Here is a 19,634-nt window from a genome sequence, read left to right as displayed (position 1 = left end):
CTTCCTTCTCCTCTCTCTAAAAACAAATAAATAAAAATTTTGGAATTAAAATAAAGCACAGTGAGATAAGCAAGATTACTAGATTTAAAAAGTGCTTTTCTCTGATTTTAAAAGCACAAGGATGATCCACTGCATGACTGTTCAAAAGACATCTTCCTGTGCACTTTCATACACTAGGAACATTGGGAAAAAAGCAAGTTCACTCAAGTGGTAAAAAAGAAAGTCTAAAACTTTAATTACAAAAATGGGTAATTATTCATCCTAACATTATTTATGATAGGAAAATGTGAAAACTAATTTGGATGGTCAAGAAAAATTAGTTAAATGTATCTCTATGATGAAACATAGCAGTCAAACGATATATACTTTAAAATAAAAGATTTCTGTACGGGGAAGAGGTCTAAATTAGTAAAGCCGCATTCCATGAAGCATCCCACCACTTACACTCAGACACACGTGCACACAATCAGCAACAAAGAAAACAGTATGCGAGGAAAAGGAGGAAACCATAAAAAACAGTTGGGGAAAACTGGGAAAAGAGTCAAGGATCACTCCTGCGGCTCCCGGTAGGTCCTGTGAGGACCGCTGCCCAAATAACTCACCCCACCATGAGCCGTGCTCTGGGATGCTCCGTCCTCAGCACAGTGTAGGGAGAGAAGAGCACTCGCATCTCACTTCTAAGATAACGACCTTTTAGCAAACCTCTTATTCCTGTTTGTTCTATTACAACATTTTCTATTTTTATTTCTTTCTCTAAGAACATTTTAATGCTTCCTCTTCTTTTGTATCAATCGGTCACATAAACACAGCCATTTTCTATCTAACCTGGCATTTACCCTCTCCTCCTCCACTGCTCATCCTAGGTTAGATCCCATCACCTCCACTTTGAATTACCAAATTACCATCTAATTAGCATCTCTGCCGCTCACCCCTCCCTCTCTTCCTCTCTCCCCCTCTCCTGCCTCCCTCCCTGGCTCCCTCCTCCTCTCTTTTTTCTCTTTCTTCTTGATATTTGTAAGCTCCGTGTGGCCACACTAATGTATTTTTTTTAAATTCTCACCCAAGGATATGTCTTTTTGGTTTTTGTTTTGACTAATTTTAGAGAGCAAGGGGCGGGGGGCGGGAGAGAGAAACATCAATTGGTTGCTTCCCTCATATGCCCTCTCTGGGATCTAACCCACAAGCTAGGTACGTGCCCTGGCTGGGGATCAAACTCAAAACCTGTTTTTTTTGTATAGGATGCTCCACCAAGCAAGCCACCAGGCCAGGTAAGCCCCACTAATCTTACAACCTGATCATTTTACTCTCTTGCTGAAAAAGTTTCGCTGGCTTCCTGTAGTGAGTTGAATAATGGCTTCCCCAAATACATGTATGTCCATGTCCTAACCCCTGAGAAACTATGACTATGACACAATTTGGGAAAAGGGTCTTTGCAGATGTAATTAAATTAAGGGTCTGAAGATGAGATCATTTTAGATTATGCAGTTGGGACCTAAATCCAATGGCAAGTGTCCTTCTAAGAGACACAGGAAGGCAGAGGCAGAGACCAAAGTTAGGCAGCCACTAGCAAAGGGGCGCATGAAGCCATGACCAGCAAAGACAGCTAATCCTAGTGAGAGTTTAAAGGATCAAATAATGGGAATGTGAAGGGAATAATGGATACAAATCTCCAGCATAAAATGAAAACAGGAATTTAAAGACTGAATGCGTATGTTGAGAATCAAGCAAGTGTTATCCGAGTATATTTAAAGGCACCTATAAATCTGGCAGGAAAATTACCGAGCACCAATGATTATAAGAATATTGGAAAACAGCCAGAGAAAAATGACTGTTACCATAAAGAATCAACAATGTTGTCATTGACAATAGATGCATGAAAATACAATTAAAATAACCTCTCATGAAAACTCTAAAAAGTAGTTTTACTTGAAAGATATCACTGCATTGCATAAAACATGAACGCTCATACATCACAGACGATATGGCGTAGGCTGTATCTACTAGACTACATAGAAACACCAACTGCGTAATGCTGAGCACTGCGGGAATTGTATGTATGAGAGATTATGTATGTGAGTACAGGCATCTGCTGAAGAGCTGGTTTTTAAACAGATTATTACAAATGTTCAAACCAAAGATTTTACCAACTCTTGAAATCAAGTAATAAAGTAATAAAAAAAGGAAAATCCATTTTAACTTACAACTTATATATAATTTATAACACATCATGGATATTTCCAATTACCTTGGATGTCCCTTTAGTAGAAAAATATAAACCAGATCTTCTTAAAAGGAAGTAAATCTTTTTCCAGGACTTCCTTCCCTGTTCTTTTGCATGTAAGAACCCATGGATTTCAGGATACGTGCTTGAACTCAGAAACATCTGGAAAAAGAAAATCAGACACTCACATGTGGTTTTTGAATCAGTGCTATTGTAATTTCATATGAATTATGTTAAGATTTTAAATATGAACATGTAATATCTAGTGGTATCTTTACCACTTAGATATTATTACAGAAATGACAATACAAAAAAGGAAAATAAATCAGTCTTTCATTTAAAGTTCCAAATGAAAATATGTTCACAAAATGTACATTCTAAATTATGGTCAGCACTTAGCCAAACACCAAAATTACAAGCTATCTGAATGTCCGTTTGAAAAGTTGGACTTCATCTAGGGAGTTAAGTCCTGATACTTTTCATCTTTTTCTATGATTTTCCCTAAGAACTTATCAATTTCAACTTCATTGTGGGGTAGGACAATTCTGACTTCAATGATTCAATTATTAATAAAGTAAGATGAGGGTAAAGCAAACAAACAATCTCTTCTTGGTCTCTAGGGTTCTCAGTTGTGAGTAGGTATACCAGGCTATATTTTCCAAAGAGAACTGCAACAATATCTTCCATTCCACCTGTTCTTCTGCAAAGTGATCTAGCCACTGAGCCATAAGGAGGTGGGGTCTATGTCTCCATCTCTCGTAAATCTCAACAAGACTTGCAACTACTCTGACCAACAGAACTGGCGAAAGTGACGGTTAGTGCATTCTAACTATAGTCCTTAACTAGCTTGATGGCTTCCACCACTTAACTCTCGGAAGCCAGCTGTCACATAAGAAATGTGACTACCTTGAGACAGCTATGTGGTGGATAGCCCTGGAGGACGAGGCACCATGTGGAGGGAGACAGGCCAAGCAATACCAGGCAGATGTAGGGAAAAGCCAACTTAAAGGGGGATCTTCAACCCCTCCGTTAATCAGTGTGTTTCAGAAATGACTCACCCAAGTAAGCCCTTTCTAATTCCTCACCCACAAATTGGTTGGCAAAATGTGAGTGGATACTTAGGCTGTTAGGGTTTGGAATAGGTTGCTGCACAGTAGTAATTAACTGACAGACGACGTGCTGGTCAGGAAACCAGAGTGAAAAGGAGTAGCCCTGTCTGCATGGCTGTGCTGAGCACCTTTAAGAAGACAATGAAAATGCACCGGCATCTCATTAAAAGAAGAAAATAAAAATGCCTATGAGTAAACAAATGCAAAAAGGCAACACCAAGAGTGAGAGAAATTATTAGCTAAAACACTGTAACGTTACAGAATGCTACTCAGGGAAATGCTGCTAGTAGATATTTATGTTTTTTAAGTAAATTACTAAAAACAATTTCAATTTAATGAGCCACAGATATCAATTAATTGACATGCAAAGCAGGCAAGTATGTTTTTTAGTTTGAGTGCTTTCCAAGTTATTAAAGCAAACCAATTAAATTTTAAAAAGGGAGTCACAGAGGTCACACTAGAAAAAGAAGAAACGCTTTAAAAACTGGAAACACTGCCTCCGCGGACAGAAGAGGTCAGGGCCACATGCGCGACTGATTCCAAGGCTGTGATTTTCTTGTTTTTATAATGTAGCATTAAAGTAATATAACTACATTATGGGAGAATGTGGGAACAGAGGCGGAAGGAAAACTCCAACCCCATCCCGGTGGTGAGGCTTGGCAGCTGGGGTGCCACGGCCGCCACCACCACGCACCCTGCTAGTCTGATGGGGTGTCTGTGAAACCTGGTAGCACACAAGTAGCTTTGGAAAAAAATCTCTTGAGACTAATCGTATTTTTATTATAAAGTGGACAAAGGAAATATAACATATTAAAAAGCTCACAGAAAACAAATCAATCATACCCAATATCTGTGTTAATATATTTACAAGTATATTTAGAGGTCAATATATTTAAAGTAGTATATATATTGAAAATATTAAATGAAGAATATTAAAAGTTTTCTTCACTCAAGATCAGAGAACGCAGGGTGTGTTTGGGGATGCCCAGGGCCTAAATCAAACAGCAATATCTTTATAAAGATATTGCTCAGTACAAACCTGACAACTACAGACCTTCTGGTATAAAATCTACTGATCTATCAAAAATAAAATAACTTTTTATTCTTTTACTGTAATGAAAATAATTTGGAAAATGATCCCATAACGTTACTGACAGTTTGAAAGAAATGAGCCCAATAAAATGAGATTTTTCATGAAATAGGCAACACTCTTATTTCAGCCATGGTATTTCACAATTCTACTCAAGTATTTCTGTCTTAGGTAGTACAAATATTAATATATAAAACAGATATATTGTATATCTTTTTTATCCTTTCATTTAATTGCTAAGTATTTTATTACAGATAGGATTGAGAGCATTTCTTATAAAACTTAATACTAAATACCAATTAGTAAAATATCTACTATTTAATGAAAATTTTAATTTTTTGAAAGACTAAGAATCTTTAATCACATCACAAAACAAAACCGCAAATTTCCTTCCAGGATACACATTTTTAAACATTTACAAACCTTTGACAATTAGCCAAACCTGGGAAGAACAATATTGTTATGCAATATCCTATTGATTTAAGGAATTCTTTACCCAGATTATGCTCTTGTTTTTTCTTTCCTATTCTTTTCAGTTTTATCTCCAGCAAAATTTAATCATTCAAGACTTAAGATTTCAAATTTGAGATATTTATATACATGGACCTTAAAGTTTCCCTTTATTATTACTTAACACATTTTAATGGAAGCATATTTTACCTGCAAAATCTGTGTGGGGGATACTTCACCATTGGTTTCAGTTGCAAAAGACACCATATGCTCTGGAAAAAAATACTGAAGAAAACATACAGGTTACATTATCCCAAAACCTGTGCCAGAAAAGATTCAATTATGACCATTGTAATCTAAAGCGAAAGTTCTTCAAATCAATGTGCTGAAAATTCACTCAAAGAGCTTTTAAAAATGACACTCTGTGGACTTTACCTTGAGGTATGTTAATGGAAAGGTCAGAGGTGGGCCCAGAGTAGCAAACACTCTCAGAGGACGCCCACGAAGAAGTTCACAGACCTCGAGTTACACAAAACTCTGCTCTCGGGGTGACAGTGCCCTTGCCCCTATTTCTCTTCCCTGAGCCGTGCCACCACTCTGGCAGTGCGAAAGGACCGTCAACTCCATTTTGGAAAGGCAAAGCTCTCAGAAGTAAAGGGTGTACTCAAGGTCACAGCCCACACTGTAGAGGAGCCAGGGCTTAAACTAGGACCGGGGATCGAAAAGTCCAGTCTTTTCCATTCACTGTTTTTCCAAACTTGTTTCATTATAAAATTCACCCAGAGCAGCTGCCTGACATAGGAATTCCTAGGCCTCATTCCTGACTGATTCTGTAGTTCAGGTAGCTCGTGGATCCAGTGTTTTTACAAGCACTCTTCCCTTCCCCCAGTAATTCTTATGACTAGACAAGTTTAGGAAAATGCATTACACTTCTCCCTTTAGGTCAGGTTTCTCAACAGAAGTTCTATTAACAGTCAGTCTAACAACAATGCTGCGCTGCGGTGACAGGAGAGCTGCCCTGCACCCTGCAGGGCGATCACCACCCCTGGCCTCTGCTCACTAGCAGCCCCGGCCTGCAGTCGTGACAACCACGAACGCCACCCAGCATCAGCAAACCACCGACCCAGGTGAGAACCACTGTTCCGGGTCTACAAAATGCGTGTACAGCCTGTTTAAATGTTGAAAAAAGAGATAAACCCAAAAGGAACACTAAACCATTTTTCTATAACAATGATTTTTAAAGTCTTGATTTTTATAAAGATTCACATGAAAACAATTTCCATGCACATTCTAATTCTACTTAATTTTATTAGAACTCCTATTTTCTTTGGCCTACATCATCCATTATGTTTCTATTAATAGGTTCAAATAAAAAAGAATATAAGAGGTCTTTTGGGGTTTGAAAATACTCTTATTATGATGAGCATCATATATTTTCCATAAAGGATCATTTCAATCCAATTATCCAAAATGTAGTATAAAAAATGCTATAGGGCTAAGACTAAAACAATTTAAAATAATGATTTCAAAGGCTATCCTGACTTCCAAAGATCTCTAGTCTTCATTAGAATGCAATACATTTATTTTCTTTTAATGAGACTACAATGAAATTAGTATTCACTAGATAATAAACCGCCCTTTACCTGATTTCTACCTTGCTCACTGATTACTGCACTAAAAACAAAATAACTGGCAACAGCAAGACTCATGTTAACCTTAAAGTTCTAGATTAAGTTACAACAACCCCAAGGATCATCAATCTGTTTTTACTTTAACATTTTATATTTTAAATACCCTAAGTTCTCTGAAAAGTGCTAAAATATAGTATTTTGGAACCTGCTCAAGGATATCTAATAATTCATTCCCTAAATGAAATGTAGAGATTTCTTTTTCTTAAAAAGCAAAAGTAAGAAGCATTCTTGAAAAGCATGTAACTGACTTCTGTGCTGATGCTGACTCAACTGTAGAGTAAGAAGAAATGTGACTAATCATAAAGGATCAGAATTCTTATCCACGTGTTACCAAACAAGAAATGATATTTTATTTATAGTGATGTTTCACATGAACTAAAACAAAATTTAACTAGTTCATTTATTTTCATAACTATTAATAGGGATTTCACTTACCATTGGATTTTTAAAGAATTCATATTTGGCATAATTTTTTCTAAAGTATAACTTATTTTCTTCTTCCATTCCCCAGTTAGACAGCACTTCAATCACCAGCTCATGGTCTTCTACTGTTCTTTCTGTAAAGAATGTTTCAGTGAGTATGTCAATGGATGAATGGATAGATGGACGGGTAAATGAATTAATGGATAAAAAGGTAGGTAGACAAATATATACGTGGATATATAGATATCCATACAAATACACAAAATATATTATCTTTATATATTTATTCAAAATAGAAAATTTCAACTCAATTTTGAAAAAGCCAGACTGACAAAACTTCCTTCAATTTTGAATTAGTAACAACTGATTTTTATACCAAAGCAGACTGTAACCTGAAAAGAAAAAATGACAAAATATTACAATGCACTTTCTGCTACTTCTGAATGTGTTTTTACTGACATGTAATTTATAAGTTTGATAACAAATCTACATTAAGAATATGAGAGCTATTCTTTTTCTCAAACTCATCATGGTATCAAAATTAAAATCTCTGCCTTTGGGTTGAACAATTCAGCCCATGAAAAGAAGAACAATTTTGACAGGTTCAATATACACTTAAGACCTATATTCTGGATAGTTAAGAAAAACTAAAATAAATACTTTAAAAGGAAAACATTAATGTAGGTACATAGAATTTTTTAAGAAACCTAATTTCTTCAGGCACTTTACACTTTTAAAACCAATGTTCTGGGAAATACACTTTGTATTAACAATGAAGACAACTAGGTCGAGTGGGAAGGCACTACGAAGGAAAGTCCCTTAAATGAAGTAAGCAGAGACTTTAAGGGGGTGACCATAGCATGCAAAATACCTATTCAGTAAGAAACTGAGTATCTTAGCAGCAGTTCCTAATAGCCCCAAACTAGAAACTACCCAAATGCTTATCAACATGAGAATAAATAAATAAGTTTTATAAAAGCACACAGTGGAATATATATACTACAACAACAAGAAGTTTTATGGATGAATTTCACTAACATAATGTTAAATAAAATAAGTCAGACATAGAGAGTACATAGTACATGATTCCACTTACAGAAGGTTCAACACAGGCGAAATAAGCCTATAGTGTTAGAAACCAAGATAAAGGGGATGGTGGGTGAGTAAGTGGGGTCTGGTGGGAACCACTGGGTATGGAAAATATCCCATAGATCTGGGTGTTGAATACTCAGGCATATGCAATATCTGAGAATTCATCGACTTGTCCAATATGGTTTGCTTGCATTTTTAAGATAAGGAATACTGCAATAAAAAGTTAAAGTAGCCGTGAATTTACTAATGTAAAACAGGAAAGAGAGAACAGCCAAATAAGAAATATAGAAATCCTCTGCGTTTTCTAGGACTTTTGTGAAAAGTATGTGTGTCTCAGAAAGTCAACACTCGGTAGTGATCTGTGACCTATAACACCCAAACCCTTGAAAGCAATGTCACACTTAAATAGAAGCTTATTCTCTGAAAGGCAGTTCTGGTGAGAGTGCTCAGTGAATATGGATGAGTTCGAGCTAAGTGTGCATGAGCATTCTGGGTTCTGTCCTAACTCTGACGGCTCTTTTTCGGTCTCACTGACTGTCTCTTGCAGCTCCTTCTCCCTCCCAAGATGCAATCCTTGGCTCAACTCTTTTCTTTCCCTTTCTCTAAATCAATTCATGCTCCCCTCTTTATCCATCATGTCTGTCAAGTTCCCTGAAGTGAAATCTCCGACTACAGCTGCTTTTACTCACCCTCCAGGGCTGACTGCTAGACTTTCGACCACCTCAAACAGTTTGTCTACAATCAAAATCAGTAAGGCAGTTCCTAAAAATACTAAACCGTTTCAACAATTCCCCTTCTGAGTATATAAACAAAAGAAGTGACAGCAAGGATTGCAACAAGTATCTATAGACCAATGCTCATAGTAGCGACATTCAAAATAGCCAAAAGGCGGAAACACCTTAATGTCCACCAACACATGAATAGACAATGAAAAGCAATACAGACATACAGTGGAAAAACTAGCCTTAAGACAGAATAAAGTTCTAACAGATGCTATGACATGGATGGATCTTAAAGACATTATGTTTTGCAAAATGAGACACAAAAGAACAAATACTGTGTAATTCCATTTACATGAGGTACTTAGAATAAACAAATTAATGGAGACCAAAAATAGAATGGTGACTATCAGAGACTGGAAAAAGGAAGAAATGGGGAGTTACTGTTTAATGGATTAGTATGGAGAAATATAAATGTTCTAGAGATGAACGTTGGTGTCTCTACAACATTATGAATATACATAATTCCAGTGAACTGTACTCTTAAAATTGATAAAATGATAAAGTTTGTTATGTGGATTTTACCAAAATTTTAAAAAGAAACAAAGTCCTTTTCCTTTTGCCTTCTCAAACTGCTTTTTCCTAAATTCTCCCATTTCCATTACATCTCTCTCCACATATACTTCAATATCCTCTACTCTGGCTATCCCCCAATATCAGGGATTCCTCCTCTGAGTGTCTGTCACACAGACAACTCCCTACCTATTTCCACTATCACCATTCCGTTTCAGACCTTCACCTCTTCTTAACTGATCTCCAAACCTCTACTTTCTTGTTCTTTCAATCCAACCTGAACACTCATACCACAACAAACCTTGTGAGCAGTCTGTATCAATGTGATCCCTGCCCAAAACGCTTGTGGACTTCCCAGCTTGTTACGAGACAAATGCATGTAACCTGGCAGTTATAACTCACTTATTTATCTATCCATCAGACAAATATTTATCAAAAGCCTACCAAGTGTCTGACAATCATCTTGGGGCTTAAAATTTTGTAGTAAAAAGTCAAAAATCACTGCCTTATGGAGCTTTCATCCTGATGGAAAGACACGGACAACGAATCAAATGCTAAGTCTTACAATGTTGCGGTAAATACTGCCTAGAAAAACAGAACAGGGCGGGAGAGAGGAAGGCACAGGGAAAGGAGCCCCTTTTCAGCAGCTCGCCAAGGAAGGTCCCTTGCAGAAGGTCGTATGCAAACAAAGACCCGGAGGAGAAGGGACGGAAGCCAAGCAGGTATCGAGAGGAAGAACAAGAGCAAAGCTCCTGAGGCAAGAGCAAGGATGACGTGTTTGCAATACTGCATGAAGTAAAGGTGGCTAGTGCTGAGTGAGCCAAAGAGAGAGTGCCAGAATAGGTTAGAGAAGTAATGGCATGGGGAGGCTGGATAAAGCCCTACAGTTTATAGTATGGATCTGGCTTTTCCTCAGAGTCAGATAAGAAGTCATTTCAAAGAGAGAGAATAGCATGAACCAAGATGTTTGCATTGGATTACATTGGCTGCTAAGTGTAGAACTGATCCTAAAACGCTTAAAGATGGAGGTAGAATATCGTAATGAGAAAGGGGATGGTAGGTGATGTGGCTTGGATTAGAGTAGTATCATCAGTCCACATGTAAGAAGCAGGAAAAATCTAGATATATTCTAAAGTTAGAGCCAACAGGGTTTGCTGACAAGTTGGACATGGAATGAAAAAGAGAAGAGAGTTAAGGAAGACACGTAGAGTCTTTATTTAAGCTCTTGGAAGAACTGCATTGCTGTTAATGAGTTTAGAAGACTGTAAAAGAAGTAGATTGCGGGGTGAGGGCTGGTGGATCCAGGAGTCACTAAGGTATTGAGTGGAAGTTGCCTTCCTAACAACCTTTTGTGTGACACAAACCCAGCTGTTGGTGACATGAACAAGCTTATGAAATATAGGTCCACATTATTAAACATAGTATGTGCTAAGCACTATGTATTCTTTGCAACTGTAGTAAGAGAAAATTTCAAGGTTATTATGAAAAACAGTTGTTTCTTTGTACCCATTACTTCTCTCTTCCAAGAAAACAGCATTTGTTCTGATCTCAGGGTGCACTATACAGACAGGAAAATAAGGACAGAGATGCATTCTCTTTCCTTTTGAGCTTCAAAGTAGACTTTATCAATCTTAGACAGCTATAACTCCTTGGGGAGAATCATGCTTAGCCAATCCTCCATTGCCTCACACAGAGATCCACCCTTTGTCTTCTGGGAAAGGAGCTGGAATCACGGAGTTAGTGGCAGAGGGGGTGGGGTGAAGACTGAGATGGAGCTAGACTGTAAGCAGATGATGTAGGTACCAAGTGACCCTGCATCTTGTACCCTTCCAGAACTAGAACCCCAGGGTAAGGAGCTGATGGAGATACAATGCCCAGTAAGTTTTTGTGTGGTTCAAACAAGATTGTAGCCTTAGGAGACCTCTAGTCTTAAGGAGATGCCCTGAATCTAGTATGGTAGAAAATCAATAGCTGAGTCTAACATCGAGGCAGAGGAGTCCATAGCATCCCGGCATGGGGAAATCGCACTGACGTGGTGCCAAGTCCCCAGGAGAAGCATAGAATGGCCAAGAGAAAACCATGAACTTAAGGGGCTTTATGGTATAGTCAATAATTCGAGAGGAACAAGAGTTTTCAGAACATGAAGAGTTGGACAAGAGTTAGATAAATAGCTTGTGGGGCTTAAATGCCCCCACCAGGGTGTTGGAGAAGTGAAAGTAGGTCCAATCTTTCAACTGAGAATATTTCTATCTTAAATTTAACTCTTTATAGAACATGAATGTACTATTTACCATAAGACTGAGAACAATCCAAGAAGCAAACGGAGATTAAACTATCTGCCACTGAGAAGTCAGGAGACTGAAGGTCAAAAATTAATTCGATTATAGAAATAAACAAAGTTACACCTCGGCAAGTCTCAATCTGAGACCGTTTTCATTACTGTATTCAATTCCTGTAATATCTGCAACAGGCTGAATGATGGCCCCAGTACTGGTTCCTAATATCTTAAACCTATAAATGTTACCTTATATAGCAAAATCTTTATAGATGTCATTAACTTAAATATGATGAGATGAGGAAATTATCCTGAATTATCCAGGTAGGCCTTAAATCCAAACACAAGTATCTTTATAAAGGAGAGACAGAAGGAGATATGACACAGACAGAAGAGGAAAGGGGGATGTGACCACAGAGTAGGGTTTCCGGGGATGTGGCCACAAGCCAAGGAATGATGACAGCCACCACCAGCTGAATGAGGCAAGGAATGGACTCCCCCTAATGCCCTGGGAAAGAGGGTGGCCCTGCCAACACCTTGATTTCAGCCCAGTGAAATTAATTTTGGACTTCACCTCTAGAACTCTTAAATATTATATTTCTGGGTGTTTTTTTAAGCCATCAGGTTTTTGGTAATGTGTTACAGAGGTCTTAGGAAACTAATAAAATAATCTAATGAGCAAGTTATGTCTCTACTTTACAGCAAATGAAACAAAAGTTCAGAATGGCAAAATATTAGGATTTAAATGGCAGTCTCATCCTGGCCCCAAGTGGATGCTCTCTGTACAGCACGGCAAGGGGACTTCACTATACTTCCCACCAGAGAAGCACCTGCTGCCACCTCTGCTGGTCTGTTTACATCCTGCTCATTCTCCCTGTTTACTAGCTAAAATCTCTCATGTTCTTGCAGTTTTTATGTTTCAATCGCCTCATTTTTTTATTCTGAAATGAATCAAAATGTTTATGTTTCAGTAAACATTTGCTAATTAAGTGAAAATAAGCAACCACATCCTGAGTAGAAGGGGAAAGAAAATAATGGGCAATATTTCCAATTTTATCAATCTTAACCTTACATGAAAGTAACATAAATCATTTGAATCTTGATGAAAGAAAGGAAGGAAGGAAGGAAAGGAAAGGAAGGGAGAAAGGGAGAAAGGAAGGGAGAGAGAGAGAGAGAGAGAAAGGGAGAGAGAGAGAGAGAGAGAGAGAGAGAGAGAGAGAGAGAGGCCCCGGCCAGTGTAGCTCAGCTGGAGCACTGTCTTGGAATCCAAAAGGTCACAGGTTCAATTCTTAGCGTATGTGTCTAGGTTGTGGGTTCGATCCCTGGCTGGCGTGCATGTGAGAGACAACCAATAGAGGTTTCTCTCTCACATCAATGTTTCTCTCCATCTCTTCTCCCTCCCTTTCCCTCTCCCTAAAATCAATAAGCATGTCCTCAAGTGAGAATTAAGAAAAGAAAAGAAAGAGGGTAGAAAAACCAAGCACATTTGAACAGCTATGACAGAAGAACTAGAGAAATATATGTGATCATAAAAGAAGGGGCAGACTAGTCAGGGTTTTGTTGAGTACATGCAAATAAAACCCAGCACATCAATCTAGAAAGAAAAAGTAAGTGATATAATGTCTGCAGAAAATGTCACAGAACTGTAATACCAAATTTTTAAATAATGCATGTACTACCATCAGGAAAACGTACTGGTAACCTTAAAAAATTTTTTTCTTCAAAAAGAGCTAGCAAAAACTGGAGTATGTGAGAAAGCAAAAGACATATTTTCATTCTTTCAGAGACAATTTCTGATACTATTCTATTAAAAATTCAGAAAATGTATAAAAAAAAACAAAGTCCAGAGGATCGAATGCAGCTAGCTCCTGGTTCTTATCTCATATACTCATTTGGTAATGGAGATAAAACTTTATTACAGAATCGGCTTTTCAAAAATTATATCATGTTATATTAACACAATATATAACACAATATATAACACAATATATATCTTTTTGTAAGTTTATATATCCCCACCCCAGTTTGAATGCAGGGTCACATACCATCCTCATACTAAGTCTTCTTATGTTGAAGAACTAGGGCCACTGCAATCCAAACAACCCCAGGAGGCATAACTGATGATCAGGTGAATGTTTTACAGGAAATCAGTAGGTTTTTTAAAAGGCAGAAACCTGACTAAATACACACCTTAATAAGGAGTAAGTTCCACATGAAAATGCAGGATGCGTAAAAGGATTCTTTTGAGAGGAAAAGAAAAATGCTTAACCGGGAGGTAAAAAGTTACTGACGACCAGCATTGTTTGACCTAGGCCAAACCTCATCACCAGGACCCAAGGAATGGAAGGGAAAAACCAAATGACACAAAATACTAGTCTAGATGGCTTACAATACACTTTCTTTTTGCTCTTCTTTAGCCCCATTCTAAAACCAAGCAGATTTTAACCAACTAAGTAACCCTAAGTAATTTATTACATTTGTAAAATATCTGAACAACACAAATTAATTCTATAATCAGGGGCTCTTTGCCGCAACATCAGAAAACAATGATATTAGAAACTATCACCTGGAACAAACTCAGATTTTGAGTTACCATTTGAAAAGTGACCCCAGTCAACTTTCACATACATTCACCGTGATTATTTTAAAGACCTTATTTTTAAAGCTTCATAAATCCATCTAAAATACTCTATTAAAACATATTATTATAACTTCAAAGATGTATCTTTTTAACTTTTTAATTTTAAAAAATAAATATTTTTCAGGCATTAAAAAGTCAATTACAATGATCAGATACCACTCCTATGGAGGTAGGAAAACAGGAGAGGCCACCTTAAATCACTTCAATACAGCGACCAAACAAGAGGAAAACAGGAAAGCAAGCCTCCAAAAAAGGAAAAAAAATCTTTTTTTAATACAAAAACAAAAGCTTCATATTGCTTTAAATTTAATTTTTGTTTCTAATGGATCAGTGAAGTATTATGGTAACAATAAAATATTAACAGACAATGATAACTACATATAATTGTTTTCTATTTAATTTTCAGAAACTTTTCCTTTAAATAAAAAAGACAAGAAGAAAAAATGTTCCTTCTGCAACTGTTGATTTAACTTGAAAGCCCTTCTAAAAAAATTCAAACCCCCCAGTCTGGAAACTGTCCACCTGCGGCCTTCTGCCTGGATTTCCTCGCTGAAGCTACTGAAGGTACAGCGTGGGGCTCGGAGGGAAACCCAAGTCCCTACTCCTCTCGTCATGTGATAAGAGAAGAAACAAGAGTGGCTTTTACCTCTAATTCACTCAGAAAACAATTCTCTATATACCTTTGTTACAGGAAACTCCAGGAGACAAATGGTCCTTGTACTTCTCTGTGCTAGGCAGAAACCACACATATTTTGTCAATCTTATTTTCAGATAAAAATGAACAGCCTCTGACCAAGCAAAACAAAAATTGGAGAAGCAAAGACTTAAACAGGGCTCAATTTCTAAAAGATTCCTTAACGTAAGAAAACTACTTAATACCAACAAGATCCCTCAGAAAATTGCCACCACCAAATTCAGCTTCCCAAAGGCAGTAAGAGGAAAATCTCGACCCTTCAGCTCATGCGTAGAAAGGCCTTGTGGATCATTCTTCAGCAAATCTAAATAGTTCTCACATTAACTCAGACTCAACGATCATAACCTGTATTCATAGACAGCCTTATTTTTCTACAGTGTTTGCATGCATATTATCTCAAGCTGACTGCTAAATACCTGAAGAGCTAAGAAATAGCTTCCACAAATTCTAAGTTACCTAATGCATGCTTTAAGGATTCAGAGTAAATTTCCATGTGGGCATGATGTGTGGTTGCTTTGGTTTCTTTTCCAAGTCTCTGCCTGCTATGTACAATACTGCAATCCATCCTTTGAACTGTTTGATATAAATACCTTATATTTTGGTATAGCTTAGTTAAAAAACCATTTATTTGTCCTAAATCCTGGATTACAAAGATGTATGTGTACACAGAGCTCCAGCTCTCATGGAATTACTGTTTAGTTATAATAATACGATCACTATGAAGATAGTTGCAAGAACGTTACAGTAGCAGAGAAGATGGGTACTCAACCCAGGTACTTCAGGAAGTACTGAGTTAGGGACTTCAGCAAGATGTCTGAGTTAGGTCTTTGACTTACGTCTCTAACTAATGTCTTCCAAAGTCTGTAGAATTATGTTTACTATTTTTGTCTGATTACAGAATATTTGAAAAACACAGACAGCTTTAATCCATCTTTAAACCTGTCAATCAGGCATAAGCATTTAAAATTTCAGTATATTCTCTTTTGCTTTTTCTCTAGCAAATATATTGCAATATATAAGGAGTTGTGTATATATTTTCCACAAAATTTAGAAAATATTTTTACATTGAAACATATATATAGAAAAGATATATGGTTTCTAAATTTGGTAAAACATACATACTTTTTTTCAATCTTACATCAGACCATATCAGTCATCACAGGAAGAACTCCAAGAACATAAACCAAAGCTGTATAACTTACATCCTATGGGTATGCAGTAATTTATAACATCCCCCTACTATGATAGCATTAGGTTTTATTGTTCAAATTAATATTATAAAAGTAATCCTGTTTAACAGCCTTATGATACCTATTTCTTGCCCAAATCTGCTTGCTCCCCACACCCTTCCACAGCATGTGCTTGCGGAAGCATCACCTCCCAGGGCACAATTCATCACTACCGCTCCTAGTGCTTCCAGCACTGCTCTGTTTGTTATTTTGGGAGCTGCAATTTCCTAGTGGATGCGTGAGAAGGAGTGGTGCCAGCAAGTATCCTGATTGTTTCCCCGGAACAGCTTTTGACCAGCAAATGTCTGTGCCCAGGGGCTGGGCACCTGGAGGAGGCGGATGTGTCTCCCTACCCACTGTCAGGTGGAAAGGCCAACTACGCTTCTGAAATGTGAGCACGGGATGCCTCCAGCTACTTTTCTATCTCCCTCCCTAGAGGGTGGCACGAGGTAGCTTTCAGTAAGCTCGGACGGGACTTTCATCCTACCTTGTNCCCGGAACAGCTTTTGACCAGCAAATGTCTGTGCCCAGGGGCTGGGCACCTGGAGGAGGCGGATGTGTCTCCCTACCCACTGTCAGGTGGAAAGGCCAACTGTGCTTCTGAAATGTGAGCACGGGATGCCTCCAGCTACTTTTCTATCTCCCTCCCTAGAGGGTGGCACGAGGTAGCTTTCAGTAAGCTCGGACGGGACTTTCATCCTACCTTGTCTTCATACATATTTTTAGGACACAGCTAGTGGTTAATACTTTACTGCCATTTTAACTAAAATTCCAAGTAAGCCTTGGAAGAGGCATAGCAGTAAGCCAGGTAAAGATGGGTGAGAAAGGACTTCCTCAGAATCTCAACAGCGTCAGTAAACGAACCAAGGAGCAGAAATGATAGTGTATGGAGGTGACTACAGGCAGTTCTCTAATAAAGAAACTAGAGGAGAGAGGGGGAGACACAAGACTGGAGAGAGGAGGACGAGCCAGGGCACAGGTGCTACAATTCTGCAAAGGACCTTGGGCCCTAATGCAAGGAGAATCAGACCTGCATGCAGATGGGTAACTGGTGTAACCAAAGGTAAGAGGAAGAGCTTTAAAATGGAGTAACAGGAGAGATACGATGAGATCTGAACTCAGGCTGTAAGAATAAGGGACTGAACTCAGGCTATAAGAAGGGACTGAGAAGGAAAAACCAGCTGGACCAGGAGGCAGGTTTGGTTACAAGCACTCTTTGCTGGTTTCATATTTTCCACCTCCAACCTCAGTGTGCTATCAGGGCACCCTGTCTCCTGAAAGCTCAGGTCAAGGCTCCAGTGGCCCCCATAGGGAAGGAAGCACAGGGTCCCATGTGCCAAAAGCTTCACAGTTACTTCTGCCGGTGATGAAGGGAGTCACAACGCTGAGGGCTGGCAGATTCCCAACAGCACAGAAAGAACAACAACATATGAACTCTAGAAATAGAAAAAAATACACTTGAGGTACTTTTGTTAGGAAAAAAAGTGAAGGAGCAGCTTGAAAGCAGGTGCCTGTGAGGCGTTCCCTCACTGCCACTGTGCACTGCCTCTGTCTTACAGAGATCACGCGGGGACAGCCGCACACACAAAAGTGGTATCGTTAAAAGCCTCCAGTCATTCACTTTGCTTATTAAAGCCACTCCACAGTGAAAATCATAATGGAAATCTCAGTTGTCCCTAGCAATGACACTAAAATACAATTAGTTCATCTTCCCAAGGAGTATAGAGCCATGCGCTTGAGGTATTGCATTAATTGCCACTGCTTCATACCATAGCGTCAATCAGGAATCAGAATGGGAGCGACAAGCATGGATGTCACTAAGTTCCTAAGGACTGAAAACTGGACTGTTCCTCCTGCCATCCTCTCCACAATGAGTGTGTAACAGTAAAGGACTCCATCTGGGGAACTACAGTGACACCCAGTGGCTGCGAAGTATTATAAGACAGCAGTTACAAAACCAGTTTATTACATGATGAAGAGAGGAAGTATTTGTTGGTATGCTGATATTTTAAACTCAATGCCTATAAAAATGTGCATACCACTAGAAACTCATCACAATATGATCCAAAATCAGGCAAATCAGTGATTCATAACAAAATCAGCATGTTTAGTGGGCTTCGATAATTGACTCCACCTATTAAAATTCTCAGTGGTGTTTATTAACAATTATGGGCAGAGGATATGAAGTATTGATATTGTACTGAAAGTTCCAAACAGGTTATCACCATTCATGTTCTGTGCAAATGTGAGAACAAGTCATGGCCAACTCAACCCTCTCACTCGGTCATATAAATAGCTGGTATAAAGTGAGCCAGGCTTGACCTCTTTGATCCCAATAGTTTCGACACTATCTCTGTAGAGATTTATCTGAAAATGTTCTGGAGGGTTCAAAATTTCAAAATTTCAATTTATATTTATAGCACGTGTGAGAGACACAGATGGAGAGTGCAAAAGAGACAAACGAACAGCAGAATCCCAGGAATATCTGCCTCACCTATTGGGGTGAGGATAAACCAACCCCTGCTTCCACGGAAAATACATGCATTTTAGAATCTGATAGAACATAGGTTTATGAAATGTCTGACTCTAGGCAAGGTGTTTCCATCAGTAGTCTTTGTATTCCTATATGTAAAATGGAGATTAAGAAATACTGTGCGGGGTTGCAATTGAGCGAAGTTTTAAGAGCATTTATCAAGATTAATGTAAAACTTCTCACTCAGTGCCTCGAATGTATAAGATGAACATTAACAGTAGCTATCACGCATATGCATTCATGTTAAAAATACTAAGAAGACTGAAGTTTCTTTTGCCACAAAAAATACTCTGAAAACACACTTTAGATTCCATAAACCTACCATATTTTTCAATGTCAAGTGTTCCTCTTCCTGCCTTTAGTAATTTGGAGCATGCTTTAGTGAATCAGAAGCAGTATCTATAACAACAGAGAATGCCTCTGAAATTTCCCTAAGTTTATCTCAGACACTAAAATGAACTAAAGTGCAGGAAACCCTCAACTCTCATTTATCCCGTAAGTCAAAATGCTCTTGCCTAAAAGGCTTCAGCACCTCACAGATTACAATGTGCAGACGGTACAGCTGGGTGTGCACAACTAGCAGAAATGAGAAAGGGGCAAAGACTAGTCCAGGAAGCCACAAGTAGTTTGATGTAAAAGCAAAACAAAGTTGCTCAACCTCTGAAAGGTCAAAACCTGCATTCTGGCCTTCCTAATAACATACTTTAAAAACTATATCAGCTCATTCTGCTCTCTGACTCAAAGACCTCCAATTCTTTTCCTCTCACTCGATGTAAAAGTTAAGTTCCTTCCATGGCCTATGAGACGCTCCATCCCTGAACTTGCTTGCTCCACAGCAGCTCTGTGAAGTCCTCTCCCATTACTTCCCACCTCTCCCATTACTTCCCACCTTAC

The 19,634-nt window shown here is 38.3% G+C and overlaps 1 protein-coding gene across 4 annotated transcripts in view; it reads right to left on the bottom strand.

The window, feature by feature from the left end:
- GRB14 (growth factor receptor bound protein 14) overlaps positions 1 to 19,634 on the bottom strand; it is a 133,117-nt gene that overhangs the window by 17,753 nt on the left and 95,730 nt on the right. For all 4 annotated transcript variants that reach the window (XM_037044572.1, XM_037044575.1, XM_037044573.1 and 1 more), the window contains 3 exons: positions 6,997 to 7,118; positions 5,081 to 5,155; positions 2,246 to 2,383 (listed from right to left, as the gene is read on the bottom strand). In XM_037044572.1, coding sequence (XP_036900467.1) covers positions 2,246 to 2,383; positions 5,081 to 5,155; positions 6,997 to 7,118 — 335 coding nt within the window. The remainder of the gene's footprint in view (positions 1 to 2,245; positions 2,384 to 5,080; positions 5,156 to 6,996; positions 7,119 to 19,634) is intronic.

This window comes from Sturnira hondurensis, unplaced genomic scaffold (genome assembly GCF_014824575.4).
Source record: "Sturnira hondurensis isolate 20B ecotype Veracruz unplaced genomic scaffold, ASM1482457v3 Scaffold0004136, whole genome shotgun sequence".
Classification (NCBI taxonomy): Eukaryota; Metazoa; Chordata; class Mammalia; order Chiroptera; family Phyllostomidae; genus Sturnira; species Sturnira hondurensis.
The sequence above is the reverse complement of the archived record's forward strand: the minus strand, read 5'-3'. Positions and strand labels throughout refer to the sequence as shown.